The 22,792-nt window shown below is 35.8% G+C and overlaps 2 protein-coding genes across 4 annotated transcripts in view; both read right to left on the bottom strand.

Annotated features, from left to right (window-relative positions):
* The window catches only part of LOC138330277 (basement membrane-specific heparan sulfate proteoglycan core protein-like), a 37,415-nt gene extending 33,567 nt beyond the window's left edge, over nucleotides 1–3,848 (bottom strand). The window contains exon 1 of the mRNA XM_069277769.1: nucleotides 3,701–3,848. Within this exon, the coding sequence (XP_069133870.1) occupies nucleotides 3,701–3,830 (130 nt within the window). The 5' untranslated portion in view covers nucleotides 3,831–3,848. The remainder of the gene's footprint in view (nucleotides 1–3,700) is intronic.
* A 1,177-nt stretch (nucleotides 3,849–5,025) lies between these two features.
* Nucleotides 5,026–22,582, bottom strand: LOC138330278 (basement membrane-specific heparan sulfate proteoglycan core protein-like). 3 transcript variants are annotated; one of them, XR_011209550.1, is made up of 14 exons: nucleotides 22,513–22,582; nucleotides 19,788–19,898; nucleotides 18,885–19,184; nucleotides 18,053–18,352; nucleotides 17,307–17,606; nucleotides 15,583–15,882; nucleotides 14,946–15,245; nucleotides 13,633–13,935; nucleotides 12,071–12,376; nucleotides 10,739–11,035; nucleotides 8,435–9,405; nucleotides 8,082–8,143; nucleotides 6,233–6,271; nucleotides 5,026–5,744 (listed from the first exon to the last, which is right to left on the bottom strand). XR_011209550.1 is itself a non-coding variant. In XM_069277770.1 (11 exons), the coding sequence occupies exons 2-11, from the start codon at nucleotides 19,876–19,878 to the stop codon at nucleotides 9,002–9,004; spliced, it is 2,901 nt and encodes a 966-aa protein (XP_069133871.1). In that variant the 5' UTR covers nucleotides 19,879–19,898; nucleotides 22,513–22,582; the 3' UTR covers nucleotides 8,161–9,001. The 3 variants fall into 3 exon arrangements, 1 of the variants encoding a protein (XP_069133871.1); XR_011209549.1 differs by having other exon boundaries at nucleotides 6,233–8,143; XM_069277770.1 differs by lacking the exons at nucleotides 5,026–5,744; nucleotides 6,233–6,271; nucleotides 8,082–8,143 and having other exon boundaries at nucleotides 8,161–9,405.
* Between the last annotated feature and the right edge of the window lie 210 nt (nucleotides 22,583–22,792).

Below are 22,792 nucleotides of genomic sequence, written 5' to 3'. Positions count from 1 at the left end.
AGCAGGCGCATTAGAATTATTCTCCAGTAATAAAAGCTACTAACTTTACACCATTACTATCATTGTACAGTTTCAGCTTCTAATTTTACTTCAAGATAAAATATTAAAAATAATCAATTGCGTTCCGAAAAAAATACATAGCACTTTACCCAATATGGAAATGAGGTACTGATCGTGCATGTACCAGAAGCAAAATAAGTTATTTTATACATGTTTGTCTTATTTAGACACATATGTATCAGTTATTTTTCAATGATGGGTCTCGCGTATGCTCTATCGGCGGTGGAGCATCTTTAAAAGAAACATTTGACAGGGCAAATGTCCACAGAAACAAATTGTATCATAACGTTAAACTTCAACTAATGCTTATCGTGCTAATAACAAAATGTGAGTGAGTCTAATATGCAATACAAGAGGTAACACTAATATAGATTAGATAACACTGGAACTGTGAAAGCTGTTTATATTATATTTGAGAAGGCATACCCCAAGGCCCCGACCTTGGCAGACTTCAATGTTTATTGTTCTGGAGGAGTTTGAATATTTTGATTAGTGTTTGTAATGATACCGCAGGCAACATCGAAATCAAAATCTACAAGACAGAATTTCCATGGATCAGTAATACAAGTTCTATGTTTTTAAAGAAAACCAAGTTTATAACATGCAGGACACTACATTGGAGGCTTTAGAACATGTTCTACAATAAAACAATCTGTATTGCCCAAAACGGTTGCAACAATTGAACATTAAATCTGGATGGACAAAATACGTTTAAACATCTTGATGACAGAAATCTAGAGAATGTGAACCAACTATTTTTCACAGCAACTAAATTTCGCGGTTTCGTTTTCACAACGAGTTTGCGAAACATAACGTTTGTGGTTTAAAATTGAATGTAAACACCAATCAATTGAAATGATGTAGAAATCAATTCGTGGAGTTAACTTTAGAGATTTTGTATGCATCGCAAAGTTCGCGAAAGTAAATCGCACGCGAAAGAAAGTTGGGTTTACAGTATTCGTTGCAATAGACAGTAGTAATGGATTTCGCAACAGAATTTACTCATGTATACAATATCAAACTGTTGTTACTTTCCAATGAATGAAGCAGAAAAAAAGAAAAGCAGTTCTCAGGTCGATATTTTTTTCCGGGTACTCCTGTTTTGATTTTTATCATTATCAAGACAAGTACAACACGAGAACGATTCAGAGTGTTTTGAACCAGGCTGATGTATTCTTAGATTATTTGACCAACTGATTTAAAAACTAATTTAAACAAAATTAATATACAAATTCGGAATAGCTCACGAGTCAAGACTTTATTTACATTCCTATTCAATGGGTGCAGTGAAGCAGAGATAAACGACAGCAGTTTTCATTTCGACTACCTGACAGACCGTGGCGTATCGTTGTGTTGTTTCCATTTTAAAATTTCCGCTCGGGTTGTTTTCTCATCATTTGATTCATATAGAAGGTGTAACGGCCTAAATATTAGTTTGCTGTATTTTTCTATTTTTTTTTTTCTATTTTAGATTGTGTCAGGAATTCCGAAAGTTATTGTCCGGATTTCGGTTAGGAACTTTAATATATGCTCACATTATGGATATATATATACATCGTAGCGACAAACGCCTGCTATGCCCATGCATTATATGTGATCGTGGTAATAACGAAACGATACGGTAATTTAATTAACTATCAGTGGAAAATGTATTATATGTGATCTATGTTCTTTAGAAATTGATGTTATTGTGTCATTTAATATAGTAGGGATAGTTTGGTCAAATTAGGTTTATGTCACCGAAGCGTGAACAGACCACAAGTACGTTAGTTTATGTACTAATAAATCAATGAGGATAGTCTCTAAAGCTGTCGTAAATACTTTCGAGCAGTTGTTTTACGTTTATGCTTCACTTAGTAAGTCGTCTGATCTAGTAATTGCAGTTAATATAATTTTGGATCGAAATGTCTCGGCTTCGTAACATAGTTTGTCTCATATTGGGGCGAGTTGTCCTTTCGAATCTATATTTGTAACTTTGCATATAGACTTTATACATGTTACAGTTAAATTTTATAGACTGTTTGTTGTGTTTCAGTCAATCTGTTTCCTATTACAGAAAAATGTAAATATATATAAAATTGAATTTGCCTCATTTGTCGACCGTCACGCCACTACAGAATGAATGAATAAACTAACCGGTCCTGGTTAATATACACCTTTTCGGCTGATCTTAAAGATGCTCCATCGTCGACAGAGCATAAATGATATTCATCATTTGAACAATATTTGGTGTTTAATCATGAATATATATGTCTAATTAACACAAAAAATAATAAAAAATAATTCATTTTGCCTTTGGTAAATCAGTGCTTCATTCAATATAGGGTATAGTGCCACAGATTTTTTTGGGGATGTAATGCCCTGCAGGTAGGGCGTTAGAATTGTACCTGCTGCCCCTATTGCATGATCGTAAAAGGCGACTAAATTTAGGATCTTATGTTTTCTCTTCTTCCTACTTGACTTTATGTTTCCTAATGCCTCCCTTGGCACCGCCTCACTTTTGGCCTTGAGTTAAGCGTTCGCCCCTGTGAGGAAGGCTCTGGGCTCTGTCCTCTGGCCGAGACACACCAAAGTCTATAAAAGTGGTAGTTTCTGCTCCTGCTTAGCGCTTAGCAAACAGGGAGTGGGACGACTGGTTTACCCGTTGTCAGTATAATGTGACCGGGTGGGGTGTGTTGCTTGGTGTCTTAGGCAGCATGCTTCAGTGATATAGCACTATAAAAAGGGCAATAGTTCCACTATACAAGAAGACACAACACGAATATACCGCAGTCTCCCAAAGCATCCACCTGGCACAACATACACGCAACACACCGCATACATGGGAGGCCGTCCTTACATGACCATAGCTGTTAATAGGACGTAAATTATTCAAACAAAAAAAAAAAAAAAAAAAAAAGGGAATGTAATTGATTATTTTTCATATTTTTAGCATAAAATAAAATTAGAAGCTCAAACTTTTCAATGGTGGTAATGGTGTAAAGTAAGTAACTTTTGTAAATGAAGAAAAATACTAAATTGTCTGCTCCTATTTTTAATAGTGAAGTAATAACATTTGTCAGCGGTGGAGCACCTTTAAGGTCTAGTCGTAAACATCTGTTTTTTTTCTAGATACCTTGACTTCATAGAACGTCCCTAAAGTACTGCATGCACAAACAATAGAAGCTAAATCATACAGAAGCGATAATATACAGTGTTATAAAACTATACAAAAAGCATTAAGAGTATTGCTAAACAATTACCAATTCAGTCATAAACTGTGTTACATTAATTTTTGTATAGAGTTAAAAATCTAACAATCCGTTCTCAGCTCATCGACTGGAAACTGGTATTTACTGCCAAAAAATTACTTTTTGAAGCAGAGACTTTTCTTGCTGACATTTTTTCCCCCAAAATCAATTCCAAGTTTTGTTACTTACTACCACACTTTCAACCAAATCCATATATCCAATCTCAATTATCATCTGAAATCGAAGCCATTACCCATATTAACCATTTCGTGCTGGTTGTTTTTTTCATGTCAATCTTATTATTCAAGCTCTTTCCAGTAAGCATTTCTTAAGTTAAGCATGAATGTGAATACAATTTCTATACAGAAATACTTGAACTCACCCTACCCCAACTGCACATGAACACTCACTGTTAAAGAATGCAGGATACCGCCCCTTCCTCTCGTAACACCAGTGGATTATAACATGTGATAAGCTAGCTTTGATAGCAATATGAAGCTGCGTATTATTCAATGTCATCGAAGCGGTAAGAAGTCCCATTATATGCGTAACAGGAGCGAGACGGGTCCAGTTTGTTAATAACTACAAACTACACCCGGCTCCCTACCTGTGTGTTTCAACCCAGGTTCGTAGGGTTTTGCTTGATGTTTGCCGGTGAAGGAAAACGAGACAAATACTTTTAACACGTAACAATATTTATTTATAACGACATATTACACGATGTTTTACACAAGACGTAGGGCCCAACAACGACGAGACTAACACATATATTTACAAAATATCCCCCGTCAACCCCTCCATGCCCCACTTACAACCCTACCACCCTATACCTATAAACATGCCCCCTTCCTGCTTCCTATTACCCACCTCTATTTAAAATCTATTAGGTTCAGGAACTCAATCCTTCAGTACACCACAATGAAATGGATAGAACACTCCTATATATACCCGACTATAACAATAAATGCACGATCAACCAATACGAAGAGGCGCTCGATACAATGCCATTATACACGACAGCTACACGTGTACAAGATACACACGCGCTCTTACATCTAGCACAGGACCACGACACCATATATATTCCCATAAAACACAAACTATTTACAAGCCCTGCTACATATGTGGTTCAGTAAAGAAGAGTATAATCATTTTTAAGTGAAACTTGTTCGATGACATTTTGTTATATTTCATATTTAAATGTGTACGTGCGGAAAATATTAATGTAATTTTTCAAAAATTAGTTCGAATTCTACCACTCGAGGTAAAATCACGGTGCTTTGATCTTTTGATAAATATTCACATTTTTTGGTTTATGTATGCTACACAATTCATTCGGTATTACTAGTTTGGCTAAATTGTCTAACGTCCTATTAACAACCAGATTTATTTAACGATGTGACCTGTTAGGATGAAAAGTCACCGACCAGCGCTCAGTGCCTGACCGTATATCCCCATATGTGATTTGAACTCAAGACCTTGAGTTGAAGGACCGCGATCCGATTTTTGCTCATTCCGGGTCCCTGTATATGCGCGCTTAATTGTATGTTTCCTTCTGTATTTTTAAGGTAATTTATATTTGTTTTTAAAAATCGTTTATTCCCTGCAAACATATTTCATTTTGTTTTTGTATTTCTCCTTTGTGTATTCGATTATAAATACCACATCAGGAAATGTAGATTAAAGAAGACAGAGCAAAAAATAAGAAAAAAGACATTAAATACAATTTATTGGTAACAAACATTTAAATTGCGAACTTTTTCAACATTAAGTAGAAATAAAGTTCTTGATAGAATGTTTTTGAAATTATGTAAACAGACTCAACAATCTGTCAGATTTCTATCCGAAAGTTTCTGTGGTAACATAGACACAGAACAATCACTTTCAAATTTAGGTGTTATCCTCATTGCACTTATTCCATATCAACGCATAACTGGTCGAGTGGATGTTTGTAGATTTTACATTTGTAGTCTGTGCCATTCTACAGTTTGATGGTCCCAAGTCAATGGCTTTGAGTTCTTGGTCAACAGAATCACTGACTTGAGTAGTACACTGGATCCATTATTTTCTGTAGCTGGAGCATCACTATCAGTGTCTGACCACACATACAGTGACCATGCTGATATCTCGTGGTTTTTGTGGTCATTGATACTGTGGAAATATGACTTAAAAATGCCTCAGATGCATTACCTGATACTTTCATATTATGCCCGGTATCTATTCCACACTGGTCCTTGACTGTACTGCTTACGGAATGGTTAGTATATTTACGGCGGAGTTTACCGATGTTTGAAATTCGTGGCACAAATTCAGAGTGTTCTTTACAAGTGGAGCACAACAATACCAAATATCATCATCATCAGTTGAAATTGAATCTTTAGTTTTCTGCCAGAGACCCTCACAGATATGATACAGTTTGATATCTGACAACACAGACCGAGCAGCTACGGTTTCCTAAAAATATGAATGTTATTTGACATTAATAGAAAATCTACTTAATGATATACATTTATTATGGAATGACTGCTATATGTAGAACTTTGCGTAATACAAATATGTAACTTAAGCTTCCATGTACATTTAAAAAAATAGTTTGCACGTGATTAGTATACCGTAATGCTTACTGAAATTAATTAAATTTAAAATATTAATAAAATTTAAAAAAAAAAACAAATTAAAGCAAACTTTAACAACACGGAGTCATTGTAACTGTATTTAGAAATATTTACAGATATACTGAGGTTTAAGATAACTAATACCTAGTATCTGGTACATTCTGCTCTTTATGTTACATAATTTGGAGCTTTCCCTGTGATGTTGATCACATCAACTACATGGTATACTTATTTCACTCCAGTGATTAAACTAATTTGTGATAGTACCGAGACGGAACTTGGTTAATAACGGGTTACGTACTAGGTTAATGTCAATATCATACTAACCTGCATCCTGCGTCACCTTGTGGTTCCAAGACGATCCATCTGAGATGACAGATATGGTACCGGATGCTTTCGCTGCTACTTAAGTTCCATCAACATACACTCTGAAAATTATAACATGTCACACAAATTGCGTCTTTGCATATTACAGAGTTAGCTCCCTTGCGGGTAGGTATCGATTGTTACGTCAATATTTTGTGAGCGCAATTTACGTCGTTTTCTCCGAAATGTATGACGCTACGCTCGCAAACACGAGACGTAACAATCGATACCTACCCGCAAGGATAGATAACTCTGAAATATGCATATACAGAATACTGTTAAAGTTATATATGCCGCAAATTTTCATACTCACGAATCAAAAAGAGCTTTTGATATGTTATTTACCACCAAAAGTTACCAAAAATATGAGAATGATAACACTTTCAATGCATACTTTTAAATTTTACAATTACAAATTTAAAGAGCTGAAAATTGTTTTGGCAATAATACCAAAATATCATTATATCAGTATCTAGTTAAGAATATCCCTTTCCTTCATATCCACGTTTGAAAAAGTAATTTTCTCTCATACTCCGACGTTTAATTGCAATTTTACCGCTACGACTTTCCGCCATTTTGAAATGACCTCGAAAAAAACCCACTGAATGCAAATAATTTATCCATGCATGATAATTGCGTGATATTTCAACGCAAATTCTATTGTTTGTATCTTTTCAGTAAATACTGCATAGTTTCCGAAAAAAATGTCAAAATTATACCGAGAAAGTAGTAATTTTGTTGATGTTGTCACGCCACGAGGCGTTATTGCATGAGTTGCATTCTACCCATGCAAAACAGCTTCAGGCGACATGAGTGTATTGCCCTAGACCAGCCAATATTTCACGTGTAGATATGAGAGAACTAGCGTTTATAGTGCATCATATATGTTTGCATGTCCATTTGAATCATTTTCACAGTTTTATTCATTAAACCTTATGGTTTTCAATATATTACCGAAGGAAAAATAACAAGTTAAAATTCCCACTCATTTACGTCACATATAACTTGGACAAATATCGATAAAACACATTATATATACTGACTTACTAATTAAAATTTAAAATACAAAGTACTTAACAAAACGGACGCGTAAAACAGACAGAAAATAGCACGAAGTAAATAAAAATGGAGAAAATATTTCTACAGTAAACCCTGTCTATAAAGACCACCCAAGGTATCAAAAATGCTTTTATTCTATTTGACTTTTACAGAGTTATCTGCCCTTTCGGTTAGGTATTGATTGGGACGACATGTGTTTGCAAGCGTAACGTCATCGGAGAAAACAACGTAAATTAAGCTCACAAAATAATTACGTCACAATGGATACTGACCGGCAAGGTCGCTTACTCTGAATAGCGTTGTGGTCCTCATACACAGTGTAAATTGTGTTGAAAGGACCTTTTTCGGATCCTACAAAAATGGTCTTATGCAGCGGTTGGGCTTTATATAGAGGTAGTCGCTAAGGGAGGTTTGACCGTATATTGCATGCGTTATATTACCTGTATATTAGGTATCCCTATAACAATAAGAGAACATATACAGCAAGTGATAATAAGTAAAAACTGTATTCCTAGACTGAATTGTCCGTTTAATAACATATACAACAAATGTAAGTTTATGCGAGACCCGTAATCATCCTGTTTTGAAGAAAACACGAGTAATGTAAGTGTTAATTAGTGTTTTAGCTGGCGCGCAACGTTATATCTACATAAGTGTAAATGTGTAAGAAAGTTGTAAAACTAAAACACGAGAAATGCTGAAGCGTAATTTTGATTCTCTGACAAAATGTACAAGAAAACAAGATACGTACCTGACATTTTATACATCAAAAATTATCATGATATTCGTGCATATAACACCAAGACAATAATTCTGAAAAATACCATGAAATTACATAACGCTTCAATCAATAAAAACAAATGAATAACTTATAAAATATAATGGTAAAACAAATTCTAAAATTTAGAGAAAAACATGAAAAAACCCACAAAAATAAGGAAAACCAATGCCACATCTTCATTTCGTAGTAACCACAACAACTCACAGATGGAAGATTATGGTAAAGCAAATTCTTAAATGTAAATAAAAAATGATAAATAATTTTATGATATATTTATTTTGGTATGAGCATTTACTCGCCGTTATAAAGTACCATGTCATTACCTTCATGGATTGATATGAATCTGCATCCTGATCGGCCATCGTGTCCAAGACAACACCGGTCCATCTTCGATGGTAGTTGATCCGGTCGACGACTGAATTGGGTCTTATCACCACACAATACACACTCACTTTTACACGTTATAATCACACTTCCATATATGGTCAAACACAACGAACATTACCAAACAGGAAACAGACATAATTTACGTAGACGCACGACTATGTACGGAAAACAACGAATTCAAAAACAGATAGAATGCAGACGAAGAACATGTGTTTATGTAGTGTGTCGAACTCAACGGACCATATACATGAACATAATTAATGATTATATATAATTAATTATTTTTATATTTTTACAATACATTTCATATTTCTGTAACAAAGACAGAAACTGAATTATCATAAAACAAAGAAAAACAAAGTTTTACCTGTTTCTTAAAAATCTGCCTTAAATTTTGTTCCAGTTAAGGGGCATGATAATCTCCTTAAACTACCATAGGCAAATACATTAAAGTGTCTCAAGGAATGTTAACAAATATAAATTAATTTGATAATATGGTATTTTCAAACAATATTTATTATATACAGAGGTAAGGAAAGTCTACATGTGACTCTGAAATGGACAGATACTTTGTCTGACATGCTTACCGCTATTTTTAACTTACCAGTGACAACCAGTAAGGTTGTTTGACTATTCACAGCACCAAACTGATTCGCCGCTATGCATCTATAAGTTCCAGCATCACTCGTCTGGGCGTTGCTGATAACAAATGACGGTGAGCTCGCCGTACCTCCGCTGTATCTGCCATTAGTGTTGATTTGAACTTGCTGATATGAACAGTTTACAAGCCTTTCCCAGTAAACAGACGTTAAGAAGGCTGTGGAAGAACTTACGATACAGGCGAGTGTGACGTTTCCGCCAATAACTGTTGCATATGTGTCCTGTGGAACATTGACGATTGGTGCGCCTACAATGATACACAAATTGATACATTTAATTACCAAGATATTTTAGTATCAAATGGCAAACGAGTAAAGGTCACACTCCACGCTAAAGTCGCACTTAGCTAGTGTGAGTAGTACCGTAAGTACTAAAAAAGGACTACGTTACCCCAGTTAATATCCAGTTTCCATTTATGGAAATATTGAACGGAATGCTCATTACAACAATTACCAAACCGTGCAAAATACAAAGGAAAAACACAACCAACAGGTGTATGTGGCAGAATACGCACTACTTACCAAATACAACCAATAGGTGTATGTGGCAAAAAAAAGCACTACTTACCAAACACAACCAATAGGTGTATGTGGCAGAACACGCACTACTTACCAAACACAACCAATAGGTGTATGTGGCAGAACACGCACTTCTTACCAAACACAACCAACAGGTGTATGTGGCAGAACACGCACTACTTACCAAACACAACCAACATGTGTATGTGGCAGAACACGCACTACTTACCAAGCACAACCAATATGTGTTTGGGCAATAAACTACATAGTGTATGTGGCAAAACACGCACTTCTTACCAAACACAACCAACAGGTGTATGTGGCAGAACACACACTACTTACCAAACACAACCAACATGTGTATGTGGCAGAACACGCACTACTTACCAAACACAACCAACAGGTGTATGTGGCAGAACGCGCACTACTTACCAAACACAACCAACAGGTGTATGTGGCAGAACGCGCACTACTTACCAAACACAACCAATATGTGTATGTGGCAAAACACGCACTACTTACCAAACACAACCAATATGTGTATGTGGCAGAACACGCATTACTTACTAAACACAACCAACAGGTGTATGTGGCAGAACGCGCACTACTTACCAAACACAACCAATATGTGTATGTGGCAAAACACGCACTACTTACCAAACACAACCAATAGGTGTATGTGGCAGAACACGCACTACTTACCAAACACAACCAACAGGTGTATGTGGCAGAACACGCACTACTTACCAAACACAACCAACAGGTGTATGTGGCAGAACACGCACTACTTACCAAACACAACCAATAGGTGTATGTGGCAGAACACGCACTACTTACCAAACACAACCAATAGGTGTATGTGGCAGAACACGCACTACTTACCAAACACAACCAATAGGTGTATGTGGCAGAACATGCACTACTTACCAAACACAACCAAAAGGTGTATGTGGCAGAACACGCACTACTTACCAAACACAACCAACAGGTGTATGTGACAGAACACGCACTACTTACCAAATACAACCAATAGGTGTATGTGGCAGAACACGCACTACTTACCAAACACAACCAGGTTAGTGAGCTCGCTTTGTCCAGTCCCAACTGAATTGGTCGCATGACATCTATAACTTCCTTGATCCTGGTCAACCAAATTCTTGATGGTCAACGAGGGGTTAGTTGGACTTGATCCCTCGTATTTTGGAGCCGCTGCTGTGATTTGGTTCGTTGCATCACTAACCGTGCTTGTCCAGTAGACTGACGTTGCGGATGGGTCGGCAACGACGTTACATGGCAGTACTACCTGACCTCCACGGTCGACTGAGAATGCTGATATGGGTACGCTTACAATTGGGCTTGCTGTAGAGATATCATTAAAAAACGATGAAACCGTCTTGATATAAACTATACTTGTATGTATTTTTAATTTTACGGGGGATAAATTTCGCGATTTTTTCTTTTCAGACTAATTCACTTTTTGTTTGTTTTTTTTTTTTTTATTTTTTCCTTCGAGGGAAATAGCCTTTGGCGTGAGTATAGTGAAACATAATCCACGTAGATTAAAGTAACTATTACTAACAGTAACTGCCTCTTTGATACTATACGGAATCAAATTAAAACGAATCTCATGAGTAATTAATAAAAAAAGCTTTATGCTATTAATTGAATAAACTAAAAAAGAATGAATTGTCTAATTCTATTTGCACCATATGCGTACATGCTTGGGTTCAACTTATAACTAATTTGACATCAAGTATGCAAACATTTCTGTTCGTCGAACATAATTGTGAATATGCCTAAACTTTCTCTAATGCGTCGAAAGTACCTAATGTAAACACAAACAATTGTTTACACTGCGCGATGTGATGGATTTAAAATAAAGAAACAGCTTGAGGTTTGATGTCGACTTTATTCGATGATGATTTATGTATCTAGTTTGGACTTCCATCAGGTACAGCGAGTTCAAATATACATTGTCGGGGCCTATACCAAAGTTTTGGCTTTGCTGTTTTATGCACGATATATTGGCGTAAATATTTTTGTTTATGTCTTTTAATTTTCATGTTAATTCCTTGTCTGTCGTATGGTCATTATAATGACCATTGATACAATCTTTGTTTCAAACAATTTTGTTGCAATATGCAAAATATAAAGGAATGGAACCCCATTGCGCCGATTTGCCGACAAAAATTTTAATTTTACGATCAAAATAAATTTGACGTGTTCGGACTATCGGATCTATTATTAAAAGTCAGTGTTCGAACTATCACTAGCTACAACAATACTGTAGCTAGTGATAGTTTTTCCAGGAAAAAAATTGCGTGTTTGAAGTATCCGGCGACTCTAATTAACCGGAGGTTTACCATAGTCTAAAATTACTTTACAAATACTTACAGCCAACGACAGAGACGTATGCTGGAGGACTGGTTCCAGTTCCTAGGGAGTTCGTAGCTTTGCAATTATAGGTTCCTTGGTCTGTCAATGCGGCGCTGGAGATGGTCAAAGATGGTGTAGTCACAGAGCCTCCGCTATACTTCGGCGCCGCAATGGTGATTGGAGTTGAAATGGTCGAAGGAGCTTTGGTTATGGTCCAAGACACCGATGTCACTGCGGGAACTCCAGCAACATTGCAAGCAATCGTAACGGAGTCACCAAGATTGATGTTGTAGTTTGTCTGTGTGACAGTGGCGGTAGGGGGCGCTGTAATGTTTAACGTTTATGTGAAATGTGTTCGAAGGTTTTAAAGCTATTTTAGAATAAATCAATGTTTTTAGAGCATAACAACAACATATTTTATAAAATATAGCAATTGTAACAACATATAAACATTTTATGTGTATCTTACTTTTGTATTAAGCTTTTTCAGTGAATAATATTTAACTTTAGACATCACAGCCAACAAACGAAAAACATCACTAAAATTGTATTTAAGATTCAGTACTGACATAAGCACCAATATCACACTCCCGAACAAATCATAAATTGTATATACGTGCCGTGCCAAAGCTGCTGGTCAAATTTGATCTCAGTAAGTGAAATATGCACCAAAACTTAGGATTCAATCAGGATTCAATTAGGATTCAAACACTGGCTAAATATACATCATAATTTAACATACAAGAGCATAAATTATATGCTTTAAATAGGTTAACTATGCACCAATACTTTGGAAAACTTCGGATTCAACACTAATTATATAAGCACCGATTTAACATTTTAATATTTTGGACTCGTAGTATTCAACATTTGAACCACATTGTATTCAAATAGTACCAACTGTAACAGAACTCTTGTGTGAAATTCATTGCAAACAAAATATAAAATTTAATAACATGGACTTATAATTCAACAAAGATTAAAGTAGAATAAAAACCTACAGAACTGCTCGCAATCATAGTTAGCATTGCAGGAGACCCTTGGCATTTTTGGTCAAAATTAAACTGCCATCGTATTTGAGTAAGTTTGTATTGAAACCACACTTTGATGTTTTTGTGGTTTTTTGTTTTGTTTTTGTTTTTTGTTTTTGTTTTGTTGTTGTTTGTTTTTGCTTCGCTTTATTTGATTTTATCATAAATGAAACTTGATACGACGATTTGTGAAGTTATAACAGTGTAATGCAGAGTAAGACGGAACACCAAAGAATCACCGTAGATCCAACCCTGACAAATAACATCGCGTGAAACACTCATCAGAGTTCCAATTACCGTACATCACCTTACACTATAACAGCGTACCGTACATCACCTTACACTATAACAGCGTAATATAGAGCCAAACACCAAAGAATCACAACAGCTACAATAACGCCATAAAACTAAAAACTGCCCTTCAATAAAGTTTATTTTTGCCATGTTTTTCATGTTTCAATTATTCTGAGGGATAATACATCTACTACCAACCAGTTTCCAATTGCAGCTTCAATTCCATCGAAATAGCAAAGTACATGCATGTCCTACCTCCGGTAACTGCCAGTCTGGCGGGCGAACTCTCCCCTGTGCCGACGGCGTTTGTGGCCGTACACACATAGCTCCCTTGGTCAGTTGTCGCAATACTATTAATGGTCAAGGAAGGATTGGCGACAGTTGATCCGGAAAACTTAGCAGTCGTTGTGGCTATGTTACTGGTGACTCCACCTACGGTTCGTTTCCATGTGACAGATGAAGCCTGAGGGGTTGCCACTACCGTACAGGTGAGTGTCACCGACGAACCAACCACAGCAGTAATAGGCGGTGGACTTGTAATGGTAACAGTCGGCAGGCCTGAAATATTGTATTGCACATTGTATGTGTGAAATATTGACTTAAATGTATGTAGTAACGCTCGATCTAATCAACTATTATTTATAATTTTAACTTAATTGAATAAAATACTGTAAAGCTAGTTATGTTCACAGGGTTGATATTCTCGCGATTTCGCCCGCCATCGGCATGGTCACAAAATTTTGGTTAGGGAAATATTAAGAACTGATAGACTTATATATATATTCAATCGAAGCATTTTGATTCGCTAAAATTATATTGATTTAAATGTTACATGTAACAAAACCGTGGATAGCTCCAACAGTTTTTCGTCAAATGTCCCTTATTCCTCGAACATCAAATACATAAAGAATTTTCCTAAAACAACTGAATATCACGGTAATTAAAATGTCATTGACATACATTGTTTGTCATAGTTTGAGACAAGACATTCGATGATCGATCGTTACCAACCTAGGATGAGTCGAATACCCTGTATTCTTCGAACTATTGATCTGGTCCCCTGCTGTTCGAGTTATAGGGGTTTTACTGTATGTAGAATTAATATAAACTTAATATAGGCAAGTATTTGTTTAAATTTTCAATTTCATCTAAATTGAATAAAATACTGTACAGCTGGTTATTTTTGTTGGGGTGTGATTTTCGCGATTTCGCCAATCATCACTTGTTTGTGGATCTTTTGTCCGAGAAACAATCGAAAAGAATCGACTGACTTATGTATACACTTCAATCCAAAAAAATGATTTGTTAAAATTATTGTATCAGTTTTGGATCCAATTCACGAAATGTTTTGTTCGCGAAAACAACCAGCTATACAGTATTTACAATTAGTTTAGCTAAACACGAATGTTTTCATACAAATATTTAAACCTTCTCAAGGGAGGTAATCCACCAAATTACGTCACCTGACCTATTATCACAATCGTGACTTTACTTGGCATGTCTCTCACACATTGAAGGAATCATCCATATACAGCTGTTCTACTTCAACTGACACCTAATATACTTACCACCTGTCACATCTAGAGTAGCCGCGTTACTAGTTGCAGATCCCACCACATTGGTGGCACTGCATTTGTACGTGGCCTCGTCGTTAGCTCCAGCGTTATTGATGGTGAGAGATGGAGTCTGGATGTTACCGCCGGTAAACTTAGTGTTGTCTATAGTCAATGTGGATGTCACAGTGCCGACTGTCTTTGACCACGAGATTCTGCTGGCGGTAGGATTAGCTGTTACAGCACATACAATTGTAATCGACTGACCAGTGATCACTGTGTAGGCATTGAGAGGGATACTTACGGCTGGAACAGCTGAAAAAGACAATAAATTCCTGTTAAAACTTTGTTTTAATCTCGAACAAACCTGAACTTAAAAAAACGTAATTGTTGCTCGAGATACATTTTTGTGTTGAGTCATAAAAGAGTTAATGACAAATTTGAAATCCCCGCTACATTTACTAATTAGCAGGAGACGGTAAAATATCGACCCCGTTATTATTAAAGCACATTGGCAATGGCGTTACTTATCGATCTTGAAACATTGGATAATGGATTTCTATTGGTGTTTTGTTTCAATAGTATTTATATATAAGTAGCAATGCGCTACAATCGAATAGCAGATGGTACATCTAAAACAAGTTGAACTTACCACCAGTGACCGCTAGAGTGGTTGTCCCACTTACGCCAGTTCCGACACTGTTTGTCACCGTACAAACATAGCCTGCGGAGTCTGCTGCGGTAGCGGTTACAATAGTAAGTGCTGGTGTTCCGATCGTACCACCTGTATATGCCGCTAAGCCAACATTTACATTGGTCGTGACGCCACTTTTAACTTTCCTCCACAGGATGCTGTCGATAGGTGGATTGGCTGACACTGAACATCGAAGTGTCACCGAATTTCCTGACACGATAGAGTATGTAGGATCGGGAACTGTGACTGTTGGGACATCTGTAGGTGTTACAAAATCACATATGAGTTAGCACAATAATAATTAGCACACACATAAATATAAAAAAATAATTAATTTAATTTATGAAAGGAACTTAAGTCTGTTTTTTCTAAAGAATGTAATATTATATTTAAATAATAAATTCTTATTTGTTTTCATACTAAATCCGACTTTCTGATTGGCATATTTTATTTCTTCACACAACAATGAAGAAAAGATCCGAAAACGGCGAGAACACCCGACGTTATCATGACGCCATAATAGAGACGTCGACGTTGCATATTGATGTAGAAAAACAATTCATTGGAAATTAAATGGAATCGTTCGTTTAAACGTATTTTATGTTATCTAGAAGTCTGAAATATTAATTATAAGCATGTCACTATTTTTTATGTCTGAAATGTTGCTTGCAAATGTTTATGAGAATCCGCTCTCACATAGTTTGCAAACAAAATTTCTTTCTCACCCTGATGAAGCTAAAAAATACTCAATTGCTTAAATGATTATATGAATTAGCCGAAGTCAATCATACAACGGTTGACAAAGTTTTAGATTCAACGGAATATTATTAGAATGAAATCAATCATTTAATCATTATACTCAATATCGTTTTGGTTTATAATTCGCAGACAAAAACTGAATGGCATTCTTCATAGACGAGAAATATGTTTTTCGAATAATGCTTAAATAACATGATAACTCAGCGAGGTATTAATTAGGCTTTAGTTTTCATTCTTTTATTATTTCTACAATAAAACAAATTCAGATGTGGCGCATTTGTATCCTAGCCTATAGTTTTGTTTGTCCAATGACTGTGCCGCTTTTTAATTATTAGTTCTTCGTGTGTGACGTAATATCATCCTACCTCTAAATCTTTCAGTTTATGCAAAGCAACAAAAGTTCTCACCAATAGAAATCAATGTAACATATGAAATCAAATCATAATGAAATAATAATGAAAGTTGGGATTGTGTCCTAAAATATTGACATAAACATTTTATTAATACATTATGATCTTTCTGAAAATTGTAAATTATCATGTGTAAATAGTGCCACACGTGATGGATTGACATTTGATCGATATGGATTAACGAACAAAACTGAAATTGAATGTAATGCTTTATGAAATAACCATTTGTATTTCATGTTTGAAATCGTGTCTTTATTTTAATGTATAATTTACATTCCTATTGCAAACAATATTGGAAATAAAAGAGTCTTGAACGGTTTGAATGATAATAAGTATAATAAAAAAAAATAATAATAATAATAAATAAGAAAGAAAATAATTAGATAAACAGAAGAATCATTCTTGAGAATGAGGACACTGAACACAAATAAGTGAGCTAAATCGATGACGTATAACACAGAAAAAAAATCATTGAAAACGGGAAAGGGGGTAGAAAACTAAATAACCACCTACCTCCGGTAACAGAAAGAGATGTCTGACCACTTCGTCCATCACCCACACTGTTTGTGGCCGTGCAGACATATGTTGCCGCGTCGACGCTAGCAGCTCCTGTAATTGTAAGCGACGGAGTACTAACCGTCGACCCGGAGTAATTGGCGAGGGTCGTAGACACCGCGGTTTCTGTGCCACCAGATGTTCTTTTCCATACCACAGATGTGGCAGGAGGAGCACCCGTTAAAGTACATACCAAAGTGATAGTCCCGCCTTTTAGTACACTGTAGGATGTTTGGGCGACTTGCACATTTGGTACAGCTGGTTATGATACAGAAAATATGTAGTGGAATATTGCTTATTAAATTGACAAGGTCTAACAGTTACGTTTTCAAAATTATATTTTTGTCCTGGAAACATAAAGAATCGACTGCCTTATATATACACTTTAAAGATATGATTCGCTTAAATTATTTTAAGAATTTTGTATCCAAATCACGAAATGTTTGGCTCGCGAAAAGAACCAGTTAGGCAGTATTTACAATTACTTTACCTTAATACGAAAGCTTTTCATACAAATATTAAAACCTTCTCAAGAGACGTAATTCACCAAATTACCTCACCTTACTCTATTGCCATGTCCTTCATACATTGAAGAAATCATCCTCAACTCACCAAAACTATGTCTACTGATCTGGTCAAAGCTTTAACTACTTAACCTTCACATATGCAGCTTACCCATCTCAACTGACAGTTAATATACTTACCACCTGTCACATCTAGAGTAGCCGCGTTACTAGTTGCAGATCCCACCACATTGGTGGCACTGCATTTGTACATGGCCTCGTCGTTAGCTCCAGCGTTATTGATGGTGAGAGATGGAGTCTGGATGTTACCGCCGGTAAACTTAGTGTTGTCTATAGTCAATGTTGATGTCACAGTGCCGACTGTCTTTGACCACGAAATTCTGCTGGCGGTAGGATTAGCTGTTACAGCACATACAATTGTAATCGACTGACCAGTGATCACTGTATAGGCATTGGCAGGAATAGTAACGGTTGGAACAGCTGAAGGAGAAAATACAATTTTTTCAAACATTTTTGATATTTTCAACAAGTCTAAACTTACACAAAAACTTTAATATTTGCTTGAAATCCTTTTTTTTCATAAACGAGCCTATTATTAATTCAAAATCCCCCATCTATTAGAAAGCTGTTGACTGTATAAATATTGACCTCGTTATTATTTAAACATATTGTCAAGGGTTTAGCTATAGTTCTATCTAAAACACTTAATGAAAAACCTATATATTTTCTTAGTATTCATTTTGGAATTTATCAAAACCAGACCCAATCAGGACTTCATTTTTTCCATTACTGTTATTATATAGCTGTTGACGATATAAAATTGATTATTATTATTTGTATTTAAAAGTATTGAAGCATATTGACAGAACTTCATTTTTTTATCAATCTTGAAACAATGGATTATTCATTTAACATTGCCTTTTTATCTCTATTCTAATTTCTGATATTGGTATAGGCAGCAATACACTATTATCGAACAGCAGATGGTACATTTAAAACAAGTTTAACTTACCGCCAGTGACCACTAGAGTGGTTGTCCCACTTACACCAGTCCCGACACTGTTTGTTGCCGTACAAATATAGCTTGCGGAGTCTGCTGCAGTTGCGGTTACAATAGTAAGAGCAGGAGTTCCTGGTGTGCCACCTATGTACGCTACTAATCTAACATCAATGTTCGAGACATTGCCTCCTTTAATGCTTCTCCATTGGATGCTGTCGACAGGGGGATTAGCTGACACGACACATCGAAGTGTCACCGAGCTTCCTGATATAACAGAGTATGTAGAATCGGGAACTACGACTGTTGGAATACCTATGGGTTGTACATAAAACACAATTAGCACAATACTCCTAATTAGCAAAATCAGAAAAAGCATGATCATATTCATTAGCACAATCATGATCTTGTCAAAGTCAATCATACAACGGTTTTATTTGACTCAAGTGTTGGGATTCTATGGAATATTACAAACTCGAAGATGGCAATGACCACTTCAAGACTTTTTGAGCTTAACCTTGATAATTCTGAAACGAACGTCAATTAAAAATTGATATGGGTAAAAGGAGCAACACTAATTGATAACCCTAGCTAGATCTTCGTAAACTAATGTATAGATATTTTTTTATTATTAGTTTGACGTCCTATTAACAGCCAGAGTCATGTAAGGACGTGCCAGATTTGTTGGTGGAGGAAAACCGGAGTACCCGGAGAAAAACCACCAACCAGCGCCCAGTACCCGGCAACTGCCCCACATGGGATTCGAACCCGCATCCCAGAGGTGGAGGGCTTTTGGTAATATGTCGAGACATCTTAACCACTCGGCCACCGCGGCCCCAAATATGTCTATAGAAAATGAATAACGTGAAATGGTCAACATGGGAAAAAAGTGATTCTGATCGCAATACACATACTTACCTTGTGATAATACCGCTGGCATCATCAAAATCAAAATCTGCATACCAGACAGAATTTTGATGATGTTAATGATTCCAGCCATTACTTCCATTGTTCAGTAATATCAGTGCTCTGTTTTTAAAGAAAACCACAATTAACTACATGCAAATCGATAAATATGGAAAATACGATCAAAGTTATCTGTGTGTCCCATTAGCAGATTCGTACCAGTTCGTTCGATACGAATCTGTTGTATCTCAAATGGAACGCGCCGTACCAGCAGAACTGTACAAGAACAAATGGTTTGTTTTCAGATGCAAGTCACTTGGATCCAAGATGGCGGACTGGAGATTTTCATTTGTCATCGAAAGGTTTTCTTTGTTGAAAACAAGACAGAGATTATCTATTTCCGGTAAAAATCATGGAATATATATTTCAATATATTCCAAAACTATTTATGTATTACTTTTTTTATCCATTTTGTTGTTAACACCGAAAACACATTGCTTTTATATTCGAAGCGTATCATTCATATGGGTGCTGCCATCATGGAAAAATCCAAACACGTTCCATTTAGCGGTGTCGTACCAATTTAGTACAACTGGTACGGATTCGCAAATGAAAAGCACGGTATGAAACTGAGAACATTTGATATAAATTTAAAACTTTCTTATACTTAGAAAACTAGAACTCTCATCAAAACAAGCACTGCACAGTCATGGCTCGAAAGATTAAGACTGAAATTGATTGCAATGTGTTTCAGGGTGATAATACACCCGAAATGGGTGCGAGTTTTACTATCACAAGGTGACAAAAAAACAAAATAAAATAATCCGCAGTTTCCGAAAACACACACGCATCCATCACATGGTTGATAACCGCGGCTGTTTATAAGACATTACGCATAATGGTTGATGTACGAGGTAGTGTCTGATCAGCGTTATAAAATATTCATGCACATTTGGGTAAAAATAAGGGTTACGGACTGAATTCTGCCTGAATTAGCTCTATCATCTTACAGCTGCGACGAACTATATGACATTAACATTATCTTTATTGTATTAATTAGGTATATCTTGTGATTTTCGGAAATGATATATGACTTGTTTTCTGTGATTGAAAAGAGGTCAAATAACTTGTCAGAAATAATAGTTTTACTGTTGGAAAACCTTTTTGCTGCGTCAAACCAAATAGGAAAAATTTACGAAAAAAGACATTTTTTGAGCTTAAAATCCGTTTTTTTCATTTTTTGCGTAGAAATCCCTATACATGTTGGATTATTTGTTCCTGATATTTTTTGTTCTATTGTGGTCATTTTGATACCTCATTTGTCTACTTCGCTTGAAAAATGTCAATGTTATGACTATTTTTCCACTTTTGAGTGAAATTTGAGGTGGCGGCAATCTTGATGACGTCATAACCGGAAGTTCATCCCAACTTATGCAATGTTACCATTTTTATTTGTTATCAGTACCATAAGGGTTCAGAAAAATATTGGTTCGGAGGTTTTGAGTTGGGAGAGGGGTGCATGTAGGACCCCCCTAACCCATGCCTAATGCATTCTTAGTTGATTTGACAAACTGTTTTAAAAAATAATTTAAAAAAAAATTAATATGCAATGTCGGAATAGCTCACGATTCAAGCCTTTATTTACATTTCTATTCAATGGATGCAGTGAAGCAGAGATACACAACAGCAGTTTCATTTCGACTACCGGACAGACCGTGACGTAGCGTTGTGTTAGCCAGTTTCCATTTTAAATTTCCGCTCGGATTGTTTTCTCTTCATTTGAATGGAATGAATAAATAAACCGGTCCTGTTTAATAAACACAAACTTTTTGGCTGATGTTAAAGTCTAGTGGCAAACATTTTTTCCAGATACTTTGACTTTCTCATCAAATATGTAACGTCACTTTCTTTCGTTTTAAAGTACTACATACAAAAACCATAGAAGCTGAATCATACAGACGTGAAAATAAACAGAATTTTTAAGTTATAAAACTAAACAAAAATAATTTCGAGTATTGCTAAAAACAATGACCAATTCAATCATTAACTTTACTGCATTAATATTTGTATAAAGTTAAAAATTCGCCAATCCGTTCTCACCGACTGGAAACTAGAATTTGCTTAAAAAACAAGTTTTTAAAGCAGTGACTTTTCTTGTTGACCTTTTGACCCCAAAGTAAATTCAAAGTTCTGTTACCCATTACCACAGTTTCAACCAATCGGCTAAAACGTTACCATATCTAATACTAAAATGATATCAATACAATCTATACTCTTGATGTGATAGTTTGAAGACTGAAATCTGACACAGTTATTTTGATAAACAGATATTGAATTACTGTCGCCGTGAAGGAACAGTAGTCGTGATTTAGGGAAAAAAATAATTGTTTGCATATCACCAAACACATTTTTTCATTTAAACAAGACAGCACCATGATTAAGTATTCGTCAGCAGCCCCAGACATTCGGAAATCTGGACGCACAGTAGAATATGCACACAATCACGACTACTGTTCCATTACGACTACTGGTTGGGTCCTAGTAAAGTTTTTCAAATGAAATGAACATTTTTATAGCATAATATAGATTTTTCCATTACATTTACTTATAAGAATTTTAACTTTTTCATGATGTTGTTTTTTAGGTCAATTTTATCATTCAACCCCTTTTAAGCAAGTATTTCTTTAAGTAAACATGAATGTGAATACATTTTTAATACAGAAATCATGGAACTCACCCTACGCCAACCGCACAGGAACATTCACTGGTGAAGAATGCAGGATGTCGCCCCTTTCTCTTAAAAACGCTGTAACAGGTAGACGCAACACGGATCAAATATGCTATTTGATAAGCTAGCTTTGTCAGCAATATGAAACTGTGTATTATGCAATGTCAGCGAAGCGTAAAAAGTTATCAACAAATTTTGTTTCCGTAAAGAAGAGAAGAATACATTTTTAAGTGAAATCTGTTCGACGACATTTTGTTATATTTCAATTTTTTAAATCTGTACTTGCGGA

This window comes from Argopecten irradians, chromosome 8 (assembly GCF_041381155.1).
Source record: "Argopecten irradians isolate NY chromosome 8, Ai_NY, whole genome shotgun sequence".
Lineage (NCBI taxonomy): Eukaryota > Metazoa > Mollusca > Bivalvia > Pectinida > Pectinidae > Argopecten > Argopecten irradians.
Note: the sequence above shows the minus strand (reverse complement) of the source record. Positions and strands in the feature narration are given on the sequence as shown.

What these genes read in the sequence shown, in the direction of transcription:
- LOC138330278 (XM_069277770.1), bottom strand. Translation starts at nt 19,878, where the DNA reads ATGGAAGTAATGGCTGGAATCATTAACATCATCAAAATTCTGTCTGGT. An exon ending in CACTCTAGTGGTCACTGGCG is followed by an intron (nt 18,353 to 18,884) that starts GTAAGTTAAACT and finishes TTTCTCCTTCAG; the next exon opens with CTGTTCCAACCGTTACTATT. An exon ending in CACTAACCTGGTTGTGTTTG is followed by an intron (nt 9,406 to 10,738) that starts GTAAGTAGTGCG and finishes GTATCATTGTAG; the next exon opens with GCGCACCAATCGTCAATGTT.